Source organism: Blennius ocellaris, assembly GCF_963422515.1.
Source record: "Blennius ocellaris genome assembly, chromosome: 9".
Classification (NCBI taxonomy): Eukaryota; Metazoa; Chordata; class Actinopteri; order Blenniiformes; family Blenniidae; genus Blennius; species Blennius ocellaris.
In genome coordinates, this window is record NC_137658.1 from 2,968,455 (window position 1) to 2,993,642 (window position 25,188).

The window sequence follows — 25,188 nt, forward strand, 5'->3', positions numbered from 1 at the left end:
TGTGTATAACTTTCAGTTTACAATGAAATAATGTCACCTTATAATGAAAAACACAGAATCAGATCAGTCACTCAACTATAAATGGTTCAAATATCTATGGAATAAATAATAATAGATCCAAACGGATGCTATTATTGGGTTGTATTTTGATTCTGACTCAGAGAAGATATTGTTGGGCAAATACATAGATATTATGAGGTTATGTTCTGAAAAGCTCATCTATTTTAGTCAAACAGAACTTTTTGGACAAATTGATTCCAAACACTCGAAACAAGACAGTTAAAATTGGCCAGGTTTGGTGACGCTTTCATAACTTCTGAGGTTTTAACATTAATCATACATTGAGGTTAAAAGAAGGCAAAAAAATTAACATTTTCCAATTAATCAAAGCAAAGAAAACACATCTACCAAATAGATATGTTAAAAATTAAATGGTTTATTAATGGATTGTTAACTGAAAAAAATATATCTCATAGAAAATGTATATTTCAAACTAGGATGGACAAACGGGGATAGACTGATTTGTTCCGCTCCTTCAAAGGTGAATAAATGCACAGAATAATAGTTAATCTCATTACTTTAGCACTAAACGTATTATTTTAAAATGCATTAATGATTTCTGTTATTGCTAAACTCATATTTCTTTAATGTGGTCTGAGTGTTCCTTTCAGGAGGTCATGATCAGCCCTGAATAAGTTGAGTCCATAAGTCGTAATGCTGCTCTGTGGTCTTATCAAGGACAACGTGCTGATGCTGTTCCCCATCACTTCTAGTCTCGACGGGTTGGAGGACTTTTCAGACTCTGGCAGTGACTACGAGGCCTCACTGAAACCCACAACGCGGAGAAAACCGGCAGGGCTGGATCCTCGGGTACTTTTCCTTTTCTTTTTCAAAAAAGTTGACTCACTTCGATGCTGTATACTGATGCAGTGTGTGCAATAGTGCCGTGGGTTTTGTTCAGATTGGCGTTGTATAACATGCAGCCAGCTGAACATTCATTCAGTTTTAATGGTTCCTCGTGTTAAGATTTGGATTTAAAGTCATACTGATGGTAAAGTTGTAAAAACATACCATTTGGATTGTTTATTATTTAATATAATTGGATGTCACGTGGCCATCCAATGAAACTGAAGATGCTGTTTTATGGAAGAAGCCCATCTTCTATATTCAAGTCTGATATCAATATCTAATACCGACGCCACCGTGCTTCTAAATCAAGTTGACTGCATCGATTCTCCCCGAGTCCCTAAATAAATCCCTTTCATGTCAAGGCACCCAAGAGACCCAAACGCGCCGCTGCAGCCAGGATGACGCCCAGCCCCCACGACGACGCCACCGCCGCCGCCCACCTCCAGCAGCAGCCACGCTCTCACGGGAAAGCCAGACACGTCTCTCCTCGGCCTGTGACAGGCGTGGCTGGGAGGAAACAGGACATCAGCGCTCGGGACATCTATGATGCCGTCCGCTGTGGCAAGAGTGCCATGTCGGTGAGAAACACTGCAGAGGGTGGGGAGGGGAGGGAGGGGGGGGGGGCAATCCTGTGACAGCAGGGGGGGGGGGGGGTTGCTACAGGAGGCATGTGTAATGAGGAGAGACTCAAACTGACAATGAGAGGAGGTCATCATGAGCTGTCGCCGGCTGACTGATGGGATTTTACAGAAAGGAGCACCCTCATTGGCTGCTGTAGTCAATGATTGACGTTGCTTGTCCGTCCCAAGTATTGCTCGACCCGTCTCAACACAAAAGAATGGCCGCATGATAAAAGAAGGAGAAGAAAGTGTGTTGAGCTGTAATAAAAAGTCTGTCGCCACAGCACAGACCAGCAGAACAATGCAGATGGTGAATCTGGGTGAGGCCCCTCATATATGCCAAATCAGAAGGGAGAAAAAAAACCAAAAACGTTTTCATCTTTTTTGTGAAGGTTTCTCTGTTGTTGTTTTTTTTTTTTCTCCCCCCCCCCCCGAAATTTGGCTGCTTTTGACAAGTTATAATCAAAAGAGCAGATGCTCTCAAAGAGTGCCATGGTTGACAAAAAAGATTATGCAAAAGAGCGGATGAATAAAATGACTGTTTAAAAGAGGGTGCGGGAACTATAAGGGGCTGAAAAATGTGGATTCTATAGATCGCCGTATGCTGTAAAGACGAGAATAAATGAAGTGGAGAAATGCCCGAAGCCGAAATCCACAGTGTTGTTGTGATGTATTATTCATCCAGCCGATGTCCACGCGTCCTTCGCCACTGCTTCTTTGTCCCTTGTCATCCTTGAAGGCGCTGGTGGACGAGTGGCTCGACAGCTACAAGCGGAGCAGGGAGGCCGGGCTGCTGGTGCTCATCAACTTCATTGTTCAGTCCTGCGGATGCAGAGGTCAGAGGTTAAGCGGGAGAGAGGCCAGGGGAAGGGTTGGCGAGAAGAAGGGGTCAAAGTTTAAGAGATTATTTTTCCAAGTGGAGCTCATCGGATGATGAGCAGCATCGATCTGCCTGCTAACAATGCTGATTCTGAACACCCAACCAGAGTGACGCCAATCTCAATATAGAGCACTCTTGTTTTCTAAAATCATGTAGCCATTAATTATTAATGCTACTTGCACAGTTAAAAACTTATTTTCAAATTTGTATGTACTTTTAAAGGCACTATAGGCATTTATATTGTATGTGTCTCTTTAATAGACTGTTTATTGGGGGAAAAAACAAGAAATCAGAGATAAGACAAATAAATCGTATCACATAATGCGGTATTACCGAAACACAATAATGACATTTAATGCAACTTGACATGCTGTCACCTGCACTTGCATTATGTTTACAAAATGAATGACTGTGTGTGGTGCCATAATTTGTTCTCAATCAATCAGGTGGACTGACTGAAAGTAAAAAGGACCAAAACAGCCGAGATTGCGGTTTTGGGAGAAGTTTGAAGTAGATTTCTAGAAACCGTCCAAAAGCAGAACTCAAAGTTTAGCAGAATCTTTAATCCGGGCTGAAACGGTTCCTGGAGTAGTTTGATTACTGATAATGCATCGACGCAACATTTTCTGCCATCATGTGTGAGTTGCCATATTAAAAAAACAGAACAGGTTTTGTTATATATTTTAGAATGGCATCTAAGGTTTTTCGCTTATGTCTAAAGAGTCATAAAGTCTTTGAAAGCAACTGTCAAATATTGCTATAATTGTCTTCTAAAGGATTAAATTGGTAATATAGAGAGGTTTTTTTTGTTTTCAGGTGTGGTGAGCCAGGAGATGTTTGAAAGCATGGAGAATGCTGAGATCATCAGCAGACTCACCAAAGAGTTCAATGAGGTAAAATCTGTAAAAAAAAAAAAAAAAAGAATACCATGAAATGTTTCTATTCCTGTCTGAATCTTTTCCTCACAACAATATAATCCTGCTGGAATTAGCTGAGAAGCCCGCCCAGCACTCTGTCTCACACAGATTATGATCTGAAAGATGGAGCGCAGTTATTAAAAACCTAATGTTGATTAATGAACGCGTTAACGAGCTAATCACTTTTCCTCTGGCGCACTCGGCCACGCTTCGGTCTCCTGAGAACATCTGGCTACAGACCGTTCCAGTGGGCTTTTTTTTTTCTCTGCGGTTTATTGTCTGCTCCCTTCTCGCCCCCAGGACTCGGTGGACTACCCTCTGTCCTCGCCGGGGCTTCAGCTGCGGCGCATGAAAGCGGGCCTGTCCGAGTTCGTGAAGGTTCTGGTGCGCTCCTGCCAGAACAGCCTCGTCTACGACGAATACCTCTTCCCGTCACTGCTGGCGCTACTCACCGGCCTGTCCGACTCGCAGGTCCGGGCGTTCAGACACACCAGCACGCTGCTCGGTGAGCACGGCGCTCTGTTTGCGAGTTTTAAAACATTAACGTGTTGCATGTAAAATAGAGATACGAATACTAACAGATGAGAACAGGAAGCAAATTAAATACTCAGTTGAATAGTTCACCACTGACAGGATTATTACAATATGATTAGATTTGTCTATTATATTTATTTTGCATTTCTCTCCGGACCGAACTGATGGGTCAGTGTTGGTGGAAGCTGGTTTCTATGACCCAGATCAGGGGTGTCAAACATTTCAATTCACGGCGACACGCAACCTAATTTCATCCCGAGTGTGGCCAACTGGTGCAATAATAACCTTTAGATTTACACTTTAAAGGTTTTCTGTGTTGTGGTGCAGAGTATACATGAGCAAATGTCTATATTTTCCCTAAAACCAAACCATTACTACTTAAAAATCCAAAAAAAAAATTTTTTATTGGCACCTTCAGGTGCAGAATGTAAGAAAAAGATCTAAAACTGTTGCATTACACAAGTTTTTACAAAGTCACCCTGACAGCACGGTTCTGAGGCTCATGCCAGTTCGTTATCTTTCACGGCGGCAGCGTCATCCCACATCTCAAGCTTGCGTCTTAAGAAATTTGTCGCAAAGGAATCAGTCTCTCGTGAGCCGGTTTTGGAAGTAGAATAGGAGCAGGTGGAGATGTGAGGGTAGAAATGTTACGAGTCTTGAGGAGCGCACTACAATAAAAAAAATGATTCTTTTTGAGTGTTATTTCTGAGGATAATTTCTTATTCTGAGACTTCAAAAAAAAAAGACTTCACAATGCAGCGAAGTGCAACCAGTGTGAACACTGCTTCGTTCTAACAGTTTGTGTTGCTCCTCATTGAAAGAGACAGAGGGGATTGAAAAAAAAGATGATCTGCTGTATTGATCTGTAATGCTCAGGTTAATGAACACTGCAGATTATTACTTGTCCAGATTTATTTCTCTTGTGATTCATAAACTATAATGAGCCTGTTGTGACGCTGCATACAGAAAAAATGTCAGTGAGAATCTTGGGGCAAAGATTTGTCTTGTCCTCCGTGGGATCCCGGTGATCCATAATTCTGTGGCGTTTTCTTTCTGCTCCTTTGTCAGCCTTGAAGTTGACGACAGGGTTGGTGGAAGTCGCCGTGGCCGTGTCCGTTCAGCTGCAGACCACCCAGCGGAGGCACGACGCGGAGAAAAGCAAGAGTGCGCAGGACAGATCACTGGACAGGCTGAATGAGCTGCAGGCCACCGTCAGCGAGGTGACGCAACGCCACTCACTGCCACCGTTTACCTCCTCTTCAGGTTCTCATCATGGAGGCTTAGAAATAAAAAAATGAAAATGACAATGACAGAAACTGCAACTGTAGTTTCACATTTGTCTCCTGGGTGTCATTCTGATTCAGGAAAATATTAGAAGTCACTAAAACACTGAGATTCTGAAGTAACTTCAAAAGCATAAAACAAACCCCCCAATGTAAATGTATGGGAATTGCAAATTCATGATCAATTTGATACGTTTTTGCACTTAAAACAAAAGGACAAAGTTTGTAGGAATTGATTTAGGTTTGTGGGATCGTGGACTCTGACCTGAGTCTCACCAGATTTCTGTCATCTGAAGAGCAGAACAACAATTAAAGGGTGAATGGTTTGAGTTGGAAATTAAATTGAAATATATGGATTTCATAGAATATGAATATAGAATCGTGTTAATTGATCAGTTAGTCAACGTTCTTCTTTGACTTCTGGCTCCGTTCCTCACCTGAATACTTTCATGAGGGGCTTTTTAGATATTATGTAATAATAAATATAACAATGTACAATAATGAAAGGTGACATTTCTTCTGCTCATCTACAAGTGCACTTCACTTCTATGCAAAAACAAACAGGGAAGTTCTGTTATTTATTTCAGACTGATTCAAAATGCCGTTTATTTTTGATTCATCACAGAAAAACTGAAATAATTCCACTCTGTGTGTTATTTCTCACAATTCCAGCTTATAAATTGAATAAATACTTCAACAGAACTCCAAAAATAAGAACTTTTTGATGCAATGATTCAAGATAAGTAAGATTTTAAAAAGCAGCAAAGAAACGCGGAATCAACTTTCACTCGCTGGCAAACATTTTATTGGCGAGAAGGTGAACGGAGGAAGTGTTACGGACCCTGAGATGACGAGGCCTCTGCCTTTAAATACTTGTACTTGTGAAGACATGCATGAGTTTGCGTTGTGTCTGTGCGTTGTAGTTGCTAGAGAACAGCGAGGAGCTGTCCTCCATGATGAAGACCACGTTCCGCGGTGTGTTTGTGCACCGCTACCGGGACGTGCTGGTGGACGTACGGGCGGCGTGTATGGAGGAGCTGGGCGTGTGGCTGAGGACCGACCCCGAAGACTTCCTCAACGACGGATGTCTGAAGTACCTGGGATGGACCCTCTACGACAAAGTAAGATCGCAGCGGGGGGGGGGAAACGTCCACTTCTTGAATGAGTGCAAGTCCTTTTGCAGTTCGATTCAGAAACACGATTCACACCGAGTGAAGGGGGATTTTAAAGAGCCTCAGATGTTAGTGGAGTGTCGTTTCCTTACGATACACGTTCGTTTCAATCTCAAAAAATACTCCCAAATTTCTTACAGTGTAAATGTGTGATTGTGTTCAGACTGTCAGTGTGGATCTGAGTGAAGGTGGTTTCCCAAATCACTTCCCATTTATGTTTTTTACACTCGAGCTTCTCGTGTGATGTGGGATTTTCCCCCATGTTAGGATTGGTTCTAGTTCTTGCTGATGATATTGATGCAGAGGTTTCCACTGCTTGCTTCCATTTTCTGACCTGCTACTCCGATATTCTGTGCGTCGTCTCCCCCCGCCCCCCGGTGAGGGAAAGACTGATGTTCATTTCGATGTTAAGCAGGATCCATCGCTCCAGTTCGTCCTGCTGGCGCTTTAACAAGATTTCTCTACCTCCAATAAGTGTAAACACATCTTGTGAGGTCAATGATTCGATGATGAGAGCAGTTTAAGCAGCCTCATCAAAATTATATTTTGAAATTCTGAGTGTTTTCTTTTCATGGATTTCATTAGGGTGAATAATTCAGTGCTTTGATTTGAAGCTGGCCGAGATCCTGTTGTTTGCAGCTGGTTTTGCACGTCCTTTTAGGCAATAATCATAAACTATAGCTTTATATTCCTTCTAAATACATACATATGTAAAAAAACAAACTATAAACTACTGACATTTCTTAATTTCTTTGGTTTGGATTGTTGCACAGTTTTTTGACGGACACAATTTATCAGTTGCATCTGTCCCTGTGATGCCAGCTCATAAATACATCATTTCACTGAGTTGCAATACAGCCACTTTGACACGCTCATGCATTTATGTATTTTTTCAAATCACAGCATTTTAGATTGGGAAATCACAACGTGACAGACAGAGATTAATCACCCAGTCCTAGTTTACAACGTGAAATGTACAATTGCAATTACAGTTTCAAATATCTATTTTCTTTGTTTATATCCAATGTTTTACTGGCTTTTCGAGCGTTTTACTCCCAGATTACAGAAGCGCAGCCACACAAGAAGGCTTTGTCCAGCAGACTCATAGAAATTGTGTTACTCTACTCTACTTTTTTTTTATTTTCTCCATTTCCCCCCCCCCCCCTTCCACAGCAAAGTCCAGTGCGTCTGCAGTGTGTGCGTGCCCTGCAGGGACTGTACCAGGAGAAGGAATTCATTGGCCGCCTGGAGCTTTTCACCAGCCGATTTAAAGTGAGGCCTCCCTCTGGATTGGACTCACGCCTCATTTAATGCCTCTGCTCTCCCTGTGTGTGCGTTTGTGTGTGTGCGCGTGTGTGTCTCAGAATCTGCCTTTTATCTATTGTTTAGGCTTTTTGTATTGTCTGCCTCTATCTCTCCTCCCAATATTTTGCACGCACACACACATATTTTTTTTTTTTTTTTTCCACCATTCCTGTTTGTTGTTATGGTCTTGGCCTTTGTGTGGGGATGTGTCTGGCTGCATTAATTGCTGCCAATTACTGTTGGTTAATAAGCTCCTCTCAAACACTGAAAGCCCTCCTAAGCCACATGTGCTGCAGCAGATAAATGGTGTTTATGCTGTGGCTTATTGGCTAATCAGCAGGGTTGTGTGTGTGTGTGCGTGCATGTCTCGGAGTACATTCAGGCATGTCTGCACATTGTGTGTGTGCTTTGTGATGGCTCATGTGTGTGTGTGTGTTTAGGAGAGGATGCTCAGCATGGTGCTGGACAAGGACTCGGACGTGGCGGTGGAAATGGTCAAGCTGTTGCAGCTCATCCACCAGTAAGGGAGGCGTGTTCAGCCTCTAATGTATTCTCTGCGCCGCTATCTGGAACGTGCAGGACAGGAATGTCATTCTGAGAGATGAAAACGGCAAATAGAGCGTTTGTTTAATTAACACGCCGACTCGATGACATTTTTCCGTGTTTATTTCTGAGTCATGTTTGCAGGAAAATCCTATTTGGATGTTTTTGGACTCATTATCTTACCTCAGTGGAGGTTGTTTGTCTGCAGGTCAGATTTCTGTGGAGACCCCAGAATTTCAGAATAGTCCAGACAACAATGGCCAACCAACAAGATGAATATACCCACACAAAAAAAGGAAGCGTGATGCACGTTTGACCAAAGCTGAACTTTCAGCTGAAATGAAACATGAAGATATTTATCATCAGCAGCATTTATCCTTTGAACACAAATGATTTCCAGCTTCTGAACAAAAGAAGTGTGATGGTCACTCGTAAGTGTGATAGCACCCTTTGTCTAGTTTTTTTTTTTTTTTTTAAATGATTATTATTGCTGATGATTCACAGCATGAGTCGTGATTTTATGCTTGCCAACTTCCTCATCGCTGACTATGAATTCGATTTTCTTTCATGGCCTGCAGTGTTTTCAATAATATCTTTTCTGATTTTTATGTCCTGGAAAAGCTTTTAAAAAAACACATTAGAAGTCTTTTAAAAAAAAAAGCGAGTTTTTTTTACTCGTATGTGTGCTCATGTGCAGGATGACGGATGAAGGTTTGACAGACGAGGAGTGCGAACACATCTACCCTTTGGTTTACGCCTCACCCCGAACCCTCACTTCTGCGGCGGGAGGCTTCCTCTACAATAAGTACGCCCTCATCTGATGGTTCATTTTGACGTTTTTTTTTTGTTTTTTTTTCTGATCGAATTGAAGTGAGAAGAGAATCACAATTCAGAAATAAACGAGATTTACACACTTCACCCACACATTCCTCCTGCAGCCACTTGCTCCTCAAAAACACTATTATAATTTACCCACATTTATCATTTTGTCAGTTCTGATTGTGACGTCACAACAACCCCCCCCCCCCATGCTGTTACTGTGGATAACTTGACGTAACACAGTTAAAGTTGAATATCCAGTTTTTTTTAGATGTAATTCCAAGAGGGGAGAAAATGCATACCTGGATCACTGCTGTACTTTTATTTATTTAATTTTTATTGATGCTGTCTCATGTTATTATCTGAGTCAAGGTAAACTTATTCCTATAGCTCCATTGAGACACAAGGCCATTTGCAGTGTTTTACAAAGAAATAAAGGAAATACATTAAAACAAAGCAATTATGAAAGGAATAAAAAAACGTTAAGTAAAACTTTTATTATAGGAGTTGTAATAAAATGAGGAAAAACTATTGTTTATTCGAAAGCCAGTGCAAAAAATAGTGCCAAGTCCTGGTATAGAAGAAATTAAGTATGTGAGCTTGTTGTATTCAAACCAATGAGACTGATGGCTTAAAATGTGATCAACCACTCAATCAGTGCCAAGTTAAACATGGAATTAAGCATTAATACCTTTTATCTGAATGTGTTTTATGTCACTTTATTATCACACATTATTTGAATAGGAGCTCAATAATATGTACATACATGTAAGTAAATTGCATTGAATTGCAAATTATATCTTCCTTTTTCTGCTTGTGCTCCAGGTTGAAGGGTGTCGCCGCCAGGGAAGGAAAAGTGACTGAAAGAGGGACTAATGAAGCCTTTTTTCAAATCCTCATCTTGTTCTACGTCCGCAGTGAGGTACAACGTCTTTGCATCTTTCATTAATTGTGTTTTTTTTTTTACCAGAAATGCAAAAAAGACAGAAGCTCTGATTGATGATTATTTGGATTATGTGGTGGACAGAATAGCAGGTCGGAGTACAACTTGGAAAAGTTGTAAAAAATTAGAGACGTTTTGTAGTTACATGCCCATGTCACATGTAAAAAGTAACGTTGTGTAATTGTATGTGTTGCTTTGTAAAGCACTGTGAATTGCCTTGTTTGAGTGGTGCTCTATAAATACATGTTCCTTGTCTCGCCTACAATAGCTGAATCCTGCCCTAATGATATGGATTTCAATGTCTGTAGCAATAACACGTACATATAAAAACATGTTTGAAAGACTAAGTGAGAAGACGTTCAAGTCATGTGTTTAGTCCCACTTGGTTTCTGTGAGTTATTATATGAGAATAATGCCTAATTTGATTCCTTGCAATGGCCACATGTTGACTTGATCACACATTAATATCTGATCATCAGATTCTGTGAACAATTTCATGATGTGCTTTATCTGATTATGAGTAATTGCATTAATGATGCATGTATAGATAATTATTTGATTTATTTATTTCCATGCAGTAATTGTTACTGTATAAATTCTACCACCTGTTATTTATTTTTTTGTAGTTGATTAAATATATACATGTAGATAATCATCAATCATTTTAAGTAACAGAATAAATAAAATATCTACATTTAATTTCCATGTTGCTCAGGGATAATTAATTGCACATCATGTTCATTGTTTGAATTTGTTAAATTGGGGCTTGGTATTAAATTTACCATAAAATATTGAGGTTTCCTGTTGAAGCCACACAGATTAATGTGGGGTTTTTTGTTTTTTTTTCCCCACTGTAAATCATGGACTTCTCCCCAGTTCCACGACCACGGTACGTACCTGGTGGACAGTCTGTGGGACGTGGCTGGAGCTGAGCTGAGGGACTGGGAGATGATGACGTCTCTGCTGCTGCAAGACTGTGGTAAAGATCCAACATGAAGCATGGCAGCAGTGCCTTTTTTTTTCTTTTTTGTAATCTGACATGTTTATATTCATCCTTTTTTTTCTATTTCTATTTTTTTGTTCCTGCCTTGCGAACGTCTCCGTCTTTGGGTTTCAGGGCTGACGTATGAGGACGAGGGGGCGCTCATCGAGCTGATGATGTGTGCCATGAGACAGGCATCGCAGGCGACTCCACCTGTGGGGAGGACTCAGGGCAAAAAGGTGCACGTCTCTTTATTTCATAGGTTCAATCGCTTTTTTTTTTCTTTTCTTTTTAGAAAAAAAGTAATAGTCAATTTTAGAGTAGAGTCGAGAGCTTTATTCCTCCCCAGGGGGGAAACACAAACTTACAACAGCTCAAGGTAAAGGGTGCAGAACTTATAAAGCTAAGGAATTAAAATATGTAAACATATGTAAATATCTAGACAAGAGCAAAAAATAGAATATGTAAATATAAAAAATAATAATAATATTTAAAAAAAATTAATAAATAAATAAAGCAATCCAGTAAAAAGAGAAATCCTCTAAAATAGAGTAAATTGCCAGGATTGCTATACACACAGTGTAAATAGGTACAGAGCTGTGTTCAGTGCAGGTGTAACGGTACATGTAGGACATTTACAGTGAGTTGTTAAATGTCCTAACAGCTGTTGGGATGAACGACTTCCGGTAGCGTTCTGTTTTACGCTGCGGCCGTCGGAGCCTGAAGGAGCTGCTGAGCTCCTCCACTGTCGGGTGCAGTGGGTGGAGTGTGTTGTCCACGATGGAGGACATTCTGGTTAACGTCCTCCTCTGTCCCACCTCCTCCACCGAGTCACACTGAAAGTGGCTTCTAAGCCAATTCTGTGTGATGCTCTGACGTTTGAAAACTTCCACATTTAGCCTCACAGCCTCAAGGAAGAGATTTAAAGCTGTGCAGCCTTTTTTTTTTTTTCCAGAGGGAAGGAGGGTAAACAGTTCCTGTGCTGGGTGGGAGGAGGGGTGGGGGGGGGGGGTCCTTGATGTCGGCTGTCACTCTCCTACTCATGTCGGTGTCCTCGAAGGAACGGCAGGTCGCAGTCGGCCGTCTTTGGAGACGCTTTCAACCACCTGTTGCAGTTACTTCCTGCACCACGTACCGGCGACAGGAGGGGGGGAGGGGGGGCGCAGACTGGAGAAGTACAGTATCCTGGTGAATGTCGATCTGCCGCTAAAGTTCCCGGTGGGTGCGAAAATCAGCGCGTCACAATAACATCTGGTTTCTCCTCGCCTCCCGACGGCAAAAGCCTTTGGTGCACCTGACGACAGCTGCTCCATCAGGGCACACTCATTTCTGTCCTCTTTTGTTCGAGAAATTGTGAAATTAGCCAAAAGATTTCCTCTCCTGTTTTCGTGGGGTTTTATTTATCGGCAGAGCTTCACAAAATGCAAAAGTTTTCCCTCGTGGCGCCTCCCTTCAGCGTGTCCGTTAATGTTTGTCGACTCAACGAGTCGCTACGCAAACCGTCCGCCGATGCAGTTGGCTGTTTTCTCTCTGTGCTCACGCAGGCAAACAGAACAATCCACGTAGTTGTTTTGAAGAGACGGGTGCTCGGAGCCGGTGTGTCAGAGCTTCAGCGTATAGGGATTCGTTTGTCTTCGTGAACTTCATGAAGGTTTCCCTGTTGCTCTTCTGAGGTCAGGTGCTCAGCGCGAAGGACAAGAAGCTGCAGGAGCAAGACCGGAAACGCCTCACCAATCACTTCATCCCCTTACTGCCTCAGCTGCTGGCCAAGGTGCAGTGCCAACGTACCCCAATTCACACACACACACACACACATCCACGCTGTTTCCTCATTCATTTTCTTGTGCTTCATGCTGAATTTTTTGTTTTGCTGCACCGAAGTACTCCGCGGATGCAGTGAACGTGAGGCGGCTCCTCAAAGCTCCACTGTACTTCGAGCTCGACATTTACAGCAGCTCTCAGGTGCTGGAAAAGGTGAGAGGCTCAGAAATCCAAAAGGTCTCTGAACAGATGTTAGATTATCCACAAGACTCCGTTTTGTTTTGTTTTTCCCCACAAAATATTAAGACTGAGTTTTTTTTAAGCAGTTTTCTTCACTGTTTTTTATCTTCTTTATTGCCTTTCTGGCTTAATTTGGTTGTTTCCTTTTCTGTCAATCAATCAATAAATCAAACTTTATTTCTATAGCCCTTTACAATCACCTAGTGGTATCCAAAGTGCTTTACAACAAAGCGATAAAAACAGTACATTAAGAAATAAATACGAGAATAATACATAAAAACAATAAATAAAACAGGTGCTGCAGGTTGGTGAAGCCTTCCAGAAATTCAAAAAAAACAGCATACAGAATAAATACTCTGCCCTAGACAGAGTTAAAAGCCAACTTAAAAAAGTGAGTTTTCAGCTTTGATTTAAAAATGTGCCCTCTCTCTCTCTCTCCCTCTCTCCCTCTCTCTCTCTCTCCCAGCATCTGGACATGCTGGTCGTGCAGCTCTGCAACATAGTGAAGAAGCACACGGAGGTGACGGTGTTGGAGACTTGCGCCGGGGTGTTCGCCGTCCTCTGCTCCGACCGCTACACCTTCTCCTCCCGTGTTTACCGCGCCTTCAGCCAGCTGATGGACCAGCTGACCGAGTGCGTCGCCACATGCCTGCAGGAGCTGCTGGAGGTTCGCTCGTGCACCGAGTGAAACTTTTCATGTGGAAGTTGATGTAGTTGGATCAAGTTAATTCCACTACAAAGCTGCCTGCAGTCGTTTCCAAGCTTGATTTACCTACATTTGATTGATATTAATGACTTGAATACACAGTAAATAAAGCAATCCACTTTCCCTTGGAGCGAATTGACCATTTCTTCTATTTTTCCTGAAGTGGAACAAGTTTGGACACTGTGATAGACTGACAGGTGTTTTTGTTATATGGTCGTCTACAATGACAGCGCTAACATCGCTCTCTGTAATTTAATGCAGCTCAGCAGCAAGAAAAGCAGTTCCCACTGAAATAATTACAGAAATTAATCAAAGCCTTCTGAAAGGTTTTCTGATAACAAACACAGCCCTCAAGCTACATATGCATCTATATATATATGGTTGACATAATAGTTGTGTGTGATAAAATGCTGGGAGCTGTATAGCTTCCCATTTTGGGCTGTTTTCCATTAAAAATGCAAAGTAACGCCCCCATAACAATGTGCCATGTTATTTTATTTCAGTTGTCTTTGAAAGCATTGAAGGGAATTTTAAATAAATCTTTAGTGAGTGCTCTGATCGTGAGTTATGTGTTTTATATGATGGAGGAAACACGAAATGATGCCGTTTCCTGAAAGTTCACTTGGATTTGAAGGTTGTTTTTTTTTTTTTAAGAGGACCTGCTGTTTTTGTTGAGTTAATCAGAAATTCAAGACAAGACGGCGCCGTCTTCTCTCGGTGTGACGTGTGTTCAGGGTTCTGCAGACGAGGACGAAGAATATACTGCAGTCACCGCCTTGAAGACGATCGCCGCACTGAGTTGGTGAGTTGTCAGCTTGTTTCGTGTGAGTGGGAGCAGAAAAATATATCCGAGTTCGGTGATTGAGTCTGACAACAAAACTCCAGATCTCTGTGGGATTTCTGGGTGTGTCTGTTGCTTTCAATGGAACATAAATCAATTCACATGTTGTTTTAATCTTTCTGAGGAAGATTCTATAGAAACAATGAAAAGTTGAACAAAAGTAAATCCAGTAGTTTAGCATCAGCCTGCAGAAGTTTAATATAAGACAATACGACGACCTTGAGGGACACGAGTGTTATGAGAACTACTCTCATATATGTGAACAAATATTCAATTTTAAGGTGAAGAATGCTGTAAGGTTAGACAAAAATGACAGACCAGCTCTTCAGACGACTTAAGCGTTTACTTTTGCCGTCACACAAAACTCAGAGTGGACCGAAATAATGGCCGACGTGAAATCTGTAGTGCGTTTTGGAAGAAGCGTCAGTACAATGTCCTTAAAAAGCGGGAAAACCTATGCAAATAGACGACAAGAATCGTGGTTTCATTTTTGTATAAATCATTCAATTTTATGGCGAAAATGTGAAACGAAGATGAATAATCCCGATTTTTTTCAATGTGTTTGTGTTTTCCAGCGCGAAGGACTCGACGGTGTGGAAGCTGTTTGACTCGTGTGTCGGGATTCTGAAGAGCAGGCTGGAGTCTGGAGCGCTTGATAAGGAGGTTTGTTCATATGTGTTATCCTTTGCTCCTTGGAATCAGGTTCTTTTTTTCAACTTTTACTACCCTAACTTCATTATTTGTGGTTTCAGCTCATGGTGGCAGCTCTCAAGTGTGCAGGCGTGCACCTGATGTGGGCCAGAGTGAACGCGGTGAACTGCCCGCCGCCCATGGTGCGATTTCTATATTTTGCATTTATTAATTTATTTATTTCAGATAAGTCTTCCTCTCTGTGTCGTTCTGCAGTTTCTCTCACCTCACAGCCTCCCTGCGTGTTTCCCGGAGCTTTTCTCCTCCCGTGTTGTTCAACAATCCCCCAGCTGTGCAGACAGCAGGCAATTAACACGCCGGCCTGTCAGAACGCACACAGTGACACCGGGAAACGGATTCCCCATCGGTTTCCCCCCTTTTTTTCCCCCCCTCATTGTTTGTCTTTACATGTTTACGCTCTTGTTCTCTCATTTGTCTTTCCTCACTCTTTTCACCCGCGAGCTGTTTTTTTTTTTTTTTCTTTCTTTTTTTTTACAGTTTGCACTGTTTCTCCTCTCTCACTTCCCATTTCACACGCCGAGCGCGTCGGCGATACTCAGCCGCCGTCGTGTTTTCCTCAACGCGTTCACTCATTTTATTCCGGCCGTCTGATTTTTAAGTGGCGTCGTTTAAAGTCGCTGAGTTTTTATCTTCCTGTACAGAACATCCACGTTTGACTGAAGGCTTCCAAACAAACGTCAGTCAGTTTAATCGCGTTTGCCTTTATGTGTGCGTATATCTATACGACTCTGATCCCAGCTGTTTTGTTGTTTTTTGTTTCCTTGGAAACTCCAGATCACTTTATCTCTCATTGGCCACAACATCATAGTGAAGCCGAACACTGGGTGACGGGCTCAATCGTTACTTTTTCCCCAGATCGGTTTAGATTCTAGAAAGTCTGGTTTTTGGTTTTCTTTGACGTGTTCATATCTAAATTTGACAGCCTGCAAACTCTCCACATCTCATTAGTATCATGAATACGCTGCCTGCTTATACTGGTTTTATCACTTGTCGCTCACAATGTCGTTTCTTCAACAAATGCTTGTCGATATTGGCTTTTCTGCCACAAATATATATATATATATATATATATATATATATCAAAGTTGGTGGATGGAATTCTTAAGATGGTTTATCTATTATTGTTTAACCTGAAGTGTAACGTCGCTATACTTCCTCCCCAAATGGGGTAGAATTAAATGAAAATATACATTAATTTTAACTTTAAGTGTCAAGGTTTGGGTTTTTTTTTTGTTATACAGTCATAAATTTAAGTGTTTGCTTTTTGATTGATGATGATAATAATATGAATTTACCAATATAATCGTCTCCAAGATGATAATGTGTCATTTTGTTTTTCTCCCAGACCGAACAGAATCTTCTGAAGAGGGAGGTGCGCGCTTTCTGCAACGTCAGTCAGACCTGTTTGTCTGTGGATCAGACGGAGATCAGAGATCAGGTGAGAGCTTAGAGAATGGCCTCTCTTTTTTTTTTCTTTTTTTTTTTTGCTTACTTAAGACAAAAGTGGTCAAACGACATGAAGCCAACTGCATCCAACTTCTTCGCCATTTCCTCCACAGGGCTGTGAATCAGTATTTAGAATAAGATGTGATGCAGGGAAACCTGTGAACCTTAATGTACTCTATTTATGTCCCAATTCTCAAATTCAAACTTGGACTTAAATAAGAAAAAAACCTAAATGTGTTTTCTAAAGATAAGATAAAAACATGTGTAAACTGATCATTCACCATAATGGCAGCTCTTATGCACAATAATGATTCCGTGTGTCTCTTTAAGAGACAAGGTGTAAAGATTACTATCCTCTGCGCCTGGGTTTATTTTCTTATTTTTCTTTTGCCGGACTTTGGGAGAAAGAAAAAGCACATCAAAAGGTGCAGAAAATTCGACAGTAGCATGCTATAACTTTTGTTAACAATTCAGCAAACTCTTCACACCAAAACAACAAAAAAAGACAAATTTGCCAAAATAAGATGGGATTTTGGTGAAAAAAAGCACAAAATGCAGGTGAAACTTGTCAGCAGCGACAAGCAGGCACAAACAAAATGACATTTTCGAGTTTCATTTGTAGATCACCCCGGAATACATTTAAAATAAATGATTTCAGCCAATGTGAAAAGAAGAGAAACAGAGAAACAACACGTTTATTGTTAAAAAAAAACAAATTCTCTCTGAGTATGTGGATAGAGATTTGGTAGAGATTGGGAGTTTGCATGTCCTCTCTCTGTATGCGTTTGGTTTTCTCTAGTTTCCCTCCCACAGTCACAACACTGAAGCGCCTGTGCTTCCCAGGCCTTCGAGCTCCTGTGCGACCTGCTGCTGCAGTACAGCGAGGGCTCGGTCCGCTCCACGCCCGCCCTGAAAGCGCTGACCCTCCTGCCCTCCGATTCTTTGCGCTCCGAGCTGGCGGCCTTCCTCCTGGACTACATCTTCACCGACACCGAGGACGACGAGCCCGACGCCGGATCAAGTGAGAAAGACGAACGCCTACGACTAAATAAATGTTTGCGTGCGCTGCGGTGAATTCCGTACGGTTTTTTTTTCAGTCCGTGAGACACTTCTGGGAACAGATGTCTTCCTCTAAAAGAGAAAGTAGTGAATAATAATCAAAGGCATTTTGTGGTGCTGAGCTGTACCGTTGCCAGACGTCTCCCCCACATCACTCCACTCTCATTACTGCCTGCGGACATTGTTTGTATTTTGTTTTTTATTTTAGTCAGGTTTTCGGATTCTTCTAATGTAGCTAATCTTGTTTTCCACATTTCATGATCTTCTGCCAAATTGCCTGAGAAAATCACCCGTTAACTAAGAGGCTGTTCATCTTTCATCATTTGCTCTTTACCTGAAAGCTTTTTTTTTTATTTTTTATTTTTTATTTTTTATTTTTTAAATCTCCCTCCCTCTGCCTTCCTCAAGCGTCTCTCCTCTTCCTCTCCTCCTCTCCAGGCGAGGAGGAGGTGAAGATGAAGCGGCTCCAGAGGAAACGTAATCAGCTGGCCGGTTACTGTAAGCTGGTGGTGTTCGGGGTGCTGGACCTCAGCGCGGCCACCACCATCTTCAAGCACTACAACCGCAAGGTGCAGGGACTCTTCAGCGATGCTTTGCACCAGACATGGGAACATTTCCGTCCTTCTATGGTGGCCTGTGAGCACAGTCAGCTGTGGCTCAGTTGGTAGAGCGGGTTAATCCTCAATCAGAAGGTCGCCGGTTCAACCATTCGTCTTGTTTTCAATGTCTTTTCTGTGTTTTGAGGGTTTTCGGGCCCCCTGTCTCCTCTCCTGTCCTCCCCATCGTCTACCTCCATGTTCTCCTTCACTACATCCAGCAGTCCAAAGCATCTCCAACCTGAAACCTCCACAGCTTCACCTCCAGGTTCCTCACAGTGATCCCTATCTTATTTTTGTCAGGACTTATCCTTCTTCTCCCACAACAGACGAGTCTGCAGGACTGTCTTCTTTCACCTGGAACGTCTCAATAATCATCGATGTGTCGCTAATTAATGGATCCTTGCGTTTGTAACTTCCAGATCGGACTATTGTGTCTCTGAATAACGACTTAACAAAGTCTTCAACCGACGGAGAGGCAGAAGAGATCACGTCGCTCCAGTATCTGCTGCTCTTCACTGACTTTCTGTTCAATCAAAAACGTGATTTAAAGTCTGTCTTTTAACTTATAAAACTGAACAACCAGACTGGATATATATCTGAAAGTGTTCCAGATTACACAAGCAGGAGAGTGAGGATTAGGCTCTCTTTCTCTCTCTCTCTCTCTCTCTTCCTCTCTCTCTCACATTGTCATCCTCTCTCTGTCTACCTCTCCGTCCATCTGTCTCCTCCTTGCTTCCTCTCCAGTGAGGTTGATGGGAAAATCTTTCTTTATCTACGTCTCTATCCAGCGATATCATTCCTCTTAATCTTGTCATCTATTTTTGTCTGCGGCGCCGAGATTGAGTTGGGAATACAGGAAACGTGTTTATTTGAAACGAGACTTAATAATGGAGAGGATGTGCAAAGACGGAGGAGGAGGTGAGAAAATGGGTTCTAGAAGGACGGAGGTGCAGCGAGTGAGTCAGACTGAAAGTGTGGCTAAAAGAAGCACCGATGACAGGAGAGAGATGGGGGGGGGGGGGGTTACATTTTCACACAGCGAGTCTGCGACGGTGATTAACTTTTCCTCCTCTTCTGTGGTTTCCCTCCAGTACTTTAAAGATTTCGGCGACATTATCAAGGAAACCCTGAGCAAGAGCAAGCTCATCAACGTGGTGCTGAGCGCCCGGACGGTCTGCCTCAGCCTGCAGCAGGTGGGCACTTCCACGCCCACCGTTTCTCCCAGACGGTTTCAAACTGTGTGGCTGACGGGGGCAGTGGGAGGAGGGCGGAGGTGTGTCAGACGGTCCCGTCACTCTGAAAACTCTTCGAAATACCCAAATAGTCTGAACAGGCATATTGTCGCTGAGAGGTTTGCTTGATAATACTTCAATAATACTTTATTGTGCTTTTATTCTACACTTTGCCTAGTTTAATTTCATTGTATTTCATCTTACCGTGTACTTTGCTCCCCTTAGAACTCATTATACTTTATTTTAGTCTGTGATTTTTACCTTATTTTTATTTTAGTCCTATTTTATTTTATTTGACTTATTATTACTTCTACTGTCAATACTTTTGGCCCTTAGAGTTCTTGATAGTCATTGTATATAAGATACCTCTATTCTTTGCACATTTCTTGTCTTTCACTACTCATGAGTCCTTAAGAGCAGAATGTAACAAGTAGATTTCTCCTTTGTGACATCATAAAGACTTATCTTATCTTATCTTCTCAATGTTTTTTCAGAGTTCTACTTATTATCCATTTTTTTATGTACCCCATTAAGATTGAGTGTCACTTTCACCCCCACCCCACCCCCGGAAACATCGATAAAATCTAGTCAAATAGAATCACCTTGTTGTTTGTCTCCCATTAATAAACGTTTTTTTATTATTACGTAAACAAATATGACGTCTTGGCACCATATCTGCGCCGGTTTGGGGTTTTGTTGCCGTTCCAAGTTGAAAGTCTGATTTTCTTTCTTTGATTCCAATATCTAAACTGCAACTTGTAGATTTATTGTGAAAGACGATTGATTGACGGATGTTCGTTGAAGGAATCCAATTACAACTGTGTCTGCATTCATGTGGCGTCTGAGAAATAAACCGTCCGACATACTTCACACAGAGAAACCCTGTCATGTAAACGACAGATCAACCGAGTCCTCGTCAGACTTGCTCCACGTCGGTTCTTCAGACAGTCGCGTCGGAAGGGTTCTATAAAATCTGGTGTTTTAAGATGTGAGGACGATTCATTTCCATTTCCACATGAAGGAAAGTGGGGGAAAAAACAAGTTTCTGCAGGAGCCAGAAGTTGATCAACGAGTGTAAACGATTTGTGAATTCAAGAGAATAGATGTTCGTTGGGCTTTGGATTTTTGTAGCATTGAGCTGATAGAAATATAGAAATATGTACATATGAGCTGTGATTTCTTTTTTTTTTAAATTCACACATTCACGTGTCTGATAGTTTGTATTTCAGGTCATGTTTAGGAGGACATAAGTTTACACTATTACAGCAAATCAACTTTACCAATAACAAGGAATGTGTGAATCCCTTGTGTTTTCATTAACCTGCTTGTGTATGTGTGTGTGTGTGTGTGCGCCCGCATGTGTGTGTGTGTGTGTGTGTGCTCAGCTGTTCTCGGAGATGCTGACGGAGGACCACAGCAGGGAGGATCTCACTGAGATTAGAGACTTGGCCAAGAGGCTCGCCATGAGCTTTGGCATTGATCTGCATCGTGTCCGCAAACCACTGATGGCCCTGCACATGTCAGTGACACACACTTCACCTCTCTCTCTCACTCTCTCTCTCTCTCTCTCTCTCTCTCTCTCTCTCTCTCTCTCACACACACTCCCCGGTCCTGCCATGTCTTTGTGTATTTCCGTTATTTTTTAGCCGCTTTCTAGCAGCTACACCCTAACACCTACTACATATTTAGAAGTCGGTACGTTTCTATATTTCTCTCTCGCCACTCTTTTCTTTCACTATCATCAGATTTTGAGTTTGTAAACAGATGGTTGTAAAATAAAAAATCCAGTGTTTTTTTTTTTTTTTTTTCACACTACAGCTGCTCAGTCTGTGTAATACAGACATTTTGGTTGTTGTTGCTCTGCTTTCAGGGACGGTATTCAGTTTGCATTCCGAGGCTCACAGGAGGAAGAGGAGGGGGAGGAGGAGGAGCGTTATCCACATGTTTACTTCCTGGAGATCCTCACAGAGTTCATTTTCAAGTTGCTGCCACAGGATCGCACCATACTGTGAGAAACACGTCATTTTTGTCATTTACTCACTCTTGTCTCAAACAGATTCTTCAGGCGCTGTGTGAAATGTAAATACTATGAACTGATCTCCAAACTGCACACGTGTTCAGGAGTTACAGAAAGGTGCAGAGGTTCCACACAAAACCTCCTTCAGTGTGAGCCCATGCAGGACATGAAACACTGAAATGTCTTGTTTCAGAATCTGATATGTTGTTTTGTTTTATGAGGAAATAAAGTGTAAGTACGTTCCGTTTGGTTTGCAGGAACCTTTTCTAATGTAAATAACCAGACGTGGTCGCTTCCAGCTTCTCCTTGTGCCTTTAAAATGAACATAGTTTGGGTTTTTTTATTTTAAAAAAACCTTTTCTGCAGTATATTAGTGGTTTGTGGTGATTAAGATGAGACAACACGATTATGAAAGCTAATTGAAGGCATTTAGTGAGAATTTTAACTTATTTAAAGACTGAATTATCAAGGTTCAAGGTGTTTTATTTGTCATTTCAACAGTAAAAGCCAGGTTTCACAGTGTAATGAAGTTCTTACTTTGCCGTCTACCCTGGTGCCGACATACATAAATAAATAAGTATATACACAAGAAAATAGAATTAAAATAAAATAAAATATAGAATAAATATGAAATACATTGTCTTGTTTCCAAAAGAGTTTTATTACAAATGTCTAACATTTTGTTGTCGTTTTAATATGCTATTTCCAAACATTTAACAGTTATAAAGCATAAAAAATAGCATCAATTTTTAATTATTAGTATTATTTGGAGTCGTACGTGATGCCATAGATCTCGCTTATAGATAATTACTCAACAAAAGGTCACGAGAGACGAGCCAAGATCCAAGTAGTGAAACCAGTGATCAACAAAAGGTGAACTGGGTGGAGACGAGTGTCGGCGCTGATGGGTGGAGGTGGTTTGGACTTTTATTTATGCACAGAAACGAACTCGGAGCTCCTTCATTGAAAAAAAGCAACTCGCGCACAGATGCCTGAAGGATTTAGCCACGTTTAAAAGGCGTGACTTTGATATTTCTTAAGGATATTATTATTATCAACGTTAACAGAAATAACAGTTTTTCTTGGTCTTTGTCCTCGTGCTTTGTCATTCCTGACTTCCCCACCCAGAGCCGGCTTCCTGACGTCCCAGTGTCCCCGTGCTGCCCTCTCCTGGCCGTCCGTCAGACTGTACCGCAGGTCTTTGCAGCACCACTCCTCCACCGCCGCCTCCGCCTCCAAATCCAAGGAGGCGGAGCGGGACGGGGACACCAGCCCCCGGCCGGACGCTCCTTCACCCAAACGCAGGAGGGTCTATGCTCAAGGTGACGCAGGTGCAACGTCCTGGAGGAGGAATGTAAATGTTAGATAAGTAACAACAAGCACATTCAAATCTAAAACGCAGGAAATAGACTGCACAACTTTAGACTCACAAACACTTTTTGAACTGATGCACATATATGATGTATTGTTGGGCTTATTAGGACAAATATATATACTTTCAACTTCTATTTTTTTAACATTTAACTTGCACCCTCCCCCGCCCCCTCCAGGCTCGGCGTCCAGCTCCACCAGAGGCTCTTGGCCGGACAGCAGCAGCATCCAGAGCCGGCTGAACACGCCGCTTCTGAAGTCCACCGTGCAGAAGGAGCCGCAGATTCGGCGGCCGACCGGCAAACGCAGAGCCAGAGCCGCCGGAGGCGCCTTAACCGAGGTGGAGTCGGAGGACGAGTTCTCCGGGTGAGCTGAGCTTTAGGGTCCACTGGTCCTCCCCTGGTCCAGAACCGAGGAGACGATGGAGCTCATCAACACACTAATGAGATTTGGATTTCACACTTGGAGTACCGAGGGGGTCAAATAACAGCATTTTAGATGATTGAAGGCACAAAGGGAAGATCGACAATCAGGAATCATAGAATCATTTCTACATTTCAATGAATATATGAAGCTGCATCACAAAACATCATATACCACACTTTTCAAGTTATTTGTAACGAAATCTTGTAATTTCCTTCCACTTGACATTGTGTTGGGCTATTATATAAAGCCCCAATTAAAAAAAAAAGTACATTTTAATTTGTGTGACAAAATATGGAAAAAGTTCAAAGTTGATCCAGTTCAGCCACGTCACCGTCGACGTCACCATACGACGGCTAAGATTTGTGAGTAGATCTACAAAAAGTAGACAAATGTACCTTATTATAGGAAGTTTGAGGGGAAAAATACAAGTCACCCTGAACATTTCAACCATTTCTATGAGTTTCGAGGCCGCTCACACGTAACACATTCTAATTTCAAATCATTCACCTGAGCTGAGGACGTTTTCAACCACTGATTTTAAAGGTGCTTCAGTTTAAACCTTCAAAGTGCAACGTGTTGTGGTTCGGCTTTCATTGTGTGTTTGTAAGGTGAATTGTTCTGGTGCCTTCTGCTTCTCTCCAGGGTTCCTATGAGGAAGCTGAAGCGCCCGGGACGCCGCCAGCCGCCCCTCAGCGCCACCCCCTCCCTCACCGAACAAGAAGAACTGGAATCCCAGCTCGACCTGTGAGGAGACAGAAGAGTTTCTTTTTATTTATTTTTTTTTTTTTACTAAATGTTGAGGTTTGACCGGAGTTAAATGGAGGTTGTTTACAGTGAGGAGTGTGTGTTTGTGCTGCACAGGCTCACTCTCATGGAGGAGGGCAACGAGCAGGACGACGAGCCGGAGATCGAAGACTTTGAAAGTGACTTGAGTGGAAATGAGTCTGGATACACTCTGGTAAAAAAAACAAAAAAACAACAATTCATTACTGTTCATGGCTCTCCAGGATTTGTAGATTTCTGCTCATCTTGAGCTACAGTTCTGGAGCTTAATACAGACTAATTAAATGAATAAATATGCTTCTAACTTAATTTTTGAAACACTTTTCATCCACGAAATCCATGAAAATAATAAATAAAAGTCTTTGAGAAGTTATTAGGACTAAGCAAAAACTGAAAGCAACATTAAAATGGAACAAAAATGCAGCACAGATCTCAGGACAGACACGGAGAACCACACAGACGAGACATTCAGAGTCACAAATTCACTTTGCAGGACTTGTGGGAGGAAAAAATGAAAGAACATGCAACCCTGACCCAGATTTGAACCCATGACTTTAGAATGAAAGGGGAAGCATTAACAGCCAGAATTCAAGGCTCCTCCCACAATCTAGTTTAAATTTTTTTTAAATTTGCGTGTTTATTCACTCCTTCTTTCCCTCTTTTTGTGAATAATCTTGTATTGTAGTGTTTTCCGTTCTTTCCTATTTTCTTATCTTTTTGAGGATTTGTTTATTGTTGTTTTTAATCTAAAAAAAAAAGAAAGAAGAAACCGCCACAGACCATTAAAAATGTACAATTTCACCTGTGAAATTTCAATAAATAAAATTGAGAGAAAAAAGAAGAAATACCTAATAGAAAAATCAAAGCACATGGCAACACGATTGTATAAGGAACACAGTCTGAATAAATGTACGATCTGTGGATGTGTGCATGTTCTGTTTGTTCTAACTTTGACGACACAAATTCCTGGTTAATCAAACTTCCTCTTCTCTTCTTTGTTTAACCTGCAGCCGTCGAACCGAACCACGTCTGTCATGGACGAGCTCTTTGACTGAGAACACAGACGTGATGAAGTTCCTCTGACGGAGT

General features: G+C 41.8%; 1 protein-coding gene across 1 annotated transcript; it reads left to right on the forward strand.

The window, feature by feature from the left end:
- Nucleotides 1-714: 714 nt before the first annotated feature.
- On the forward strand, nucleotides 715-25,154 carry stag3 (STAG3 cohesin complex component; the record flags this gene model as incomplete). The annotated part of the gene is made up of 30 exons (XM_080502389.1): nucleotides 715-870; nucleotides 1,272-1,487; nucleotides 2,269-2,365; nucleotides 3,226-3,302; nucleotides 3,627-3,831; nucleotides 4,929-5,080; nucleotides 6,067-6,264; nucleotides 7,489-7,587; nucleotides 8,061-8,140; nucleotides 8,861-8,968; nucleotides 9,808-9,904; nucleotides 10,802-10,904; nucleotides 11,043-11,146; nucleotides 12,586-12,678; nucleotides 12,789-12,881; nucleotides 13,375-13,575; nucleotides 14,349-14,416; nucleotides 15,031-15,118; nucleotides 15,208-15,288; nucleotides 16,512-16,604; nucleotides 17,456-17,633; nucleotides 18,110-18,240; nucleotides 19,362-19,463; nucleotides 20,888-21,021; nucleotides 21,373-21,510; nucleotides 22,648-22,841; nucleotides 23,070-23,256; nucleotides 23,959-24,060; nucleotides 24,178-24,274; nucleotides 25,110-25,154. The coding sequence occupies 30 exons, from the start codon at nucleotides 715-717 to the stop codon at nucleotides 25,152-25,154; spliced, it is 3,717 nt and encodes a 1,238-aa protein (XP_080358515.1).
- Between the last annotated feature and the right edge of the window lie 34 nt (nucleotides 25,155-25,188).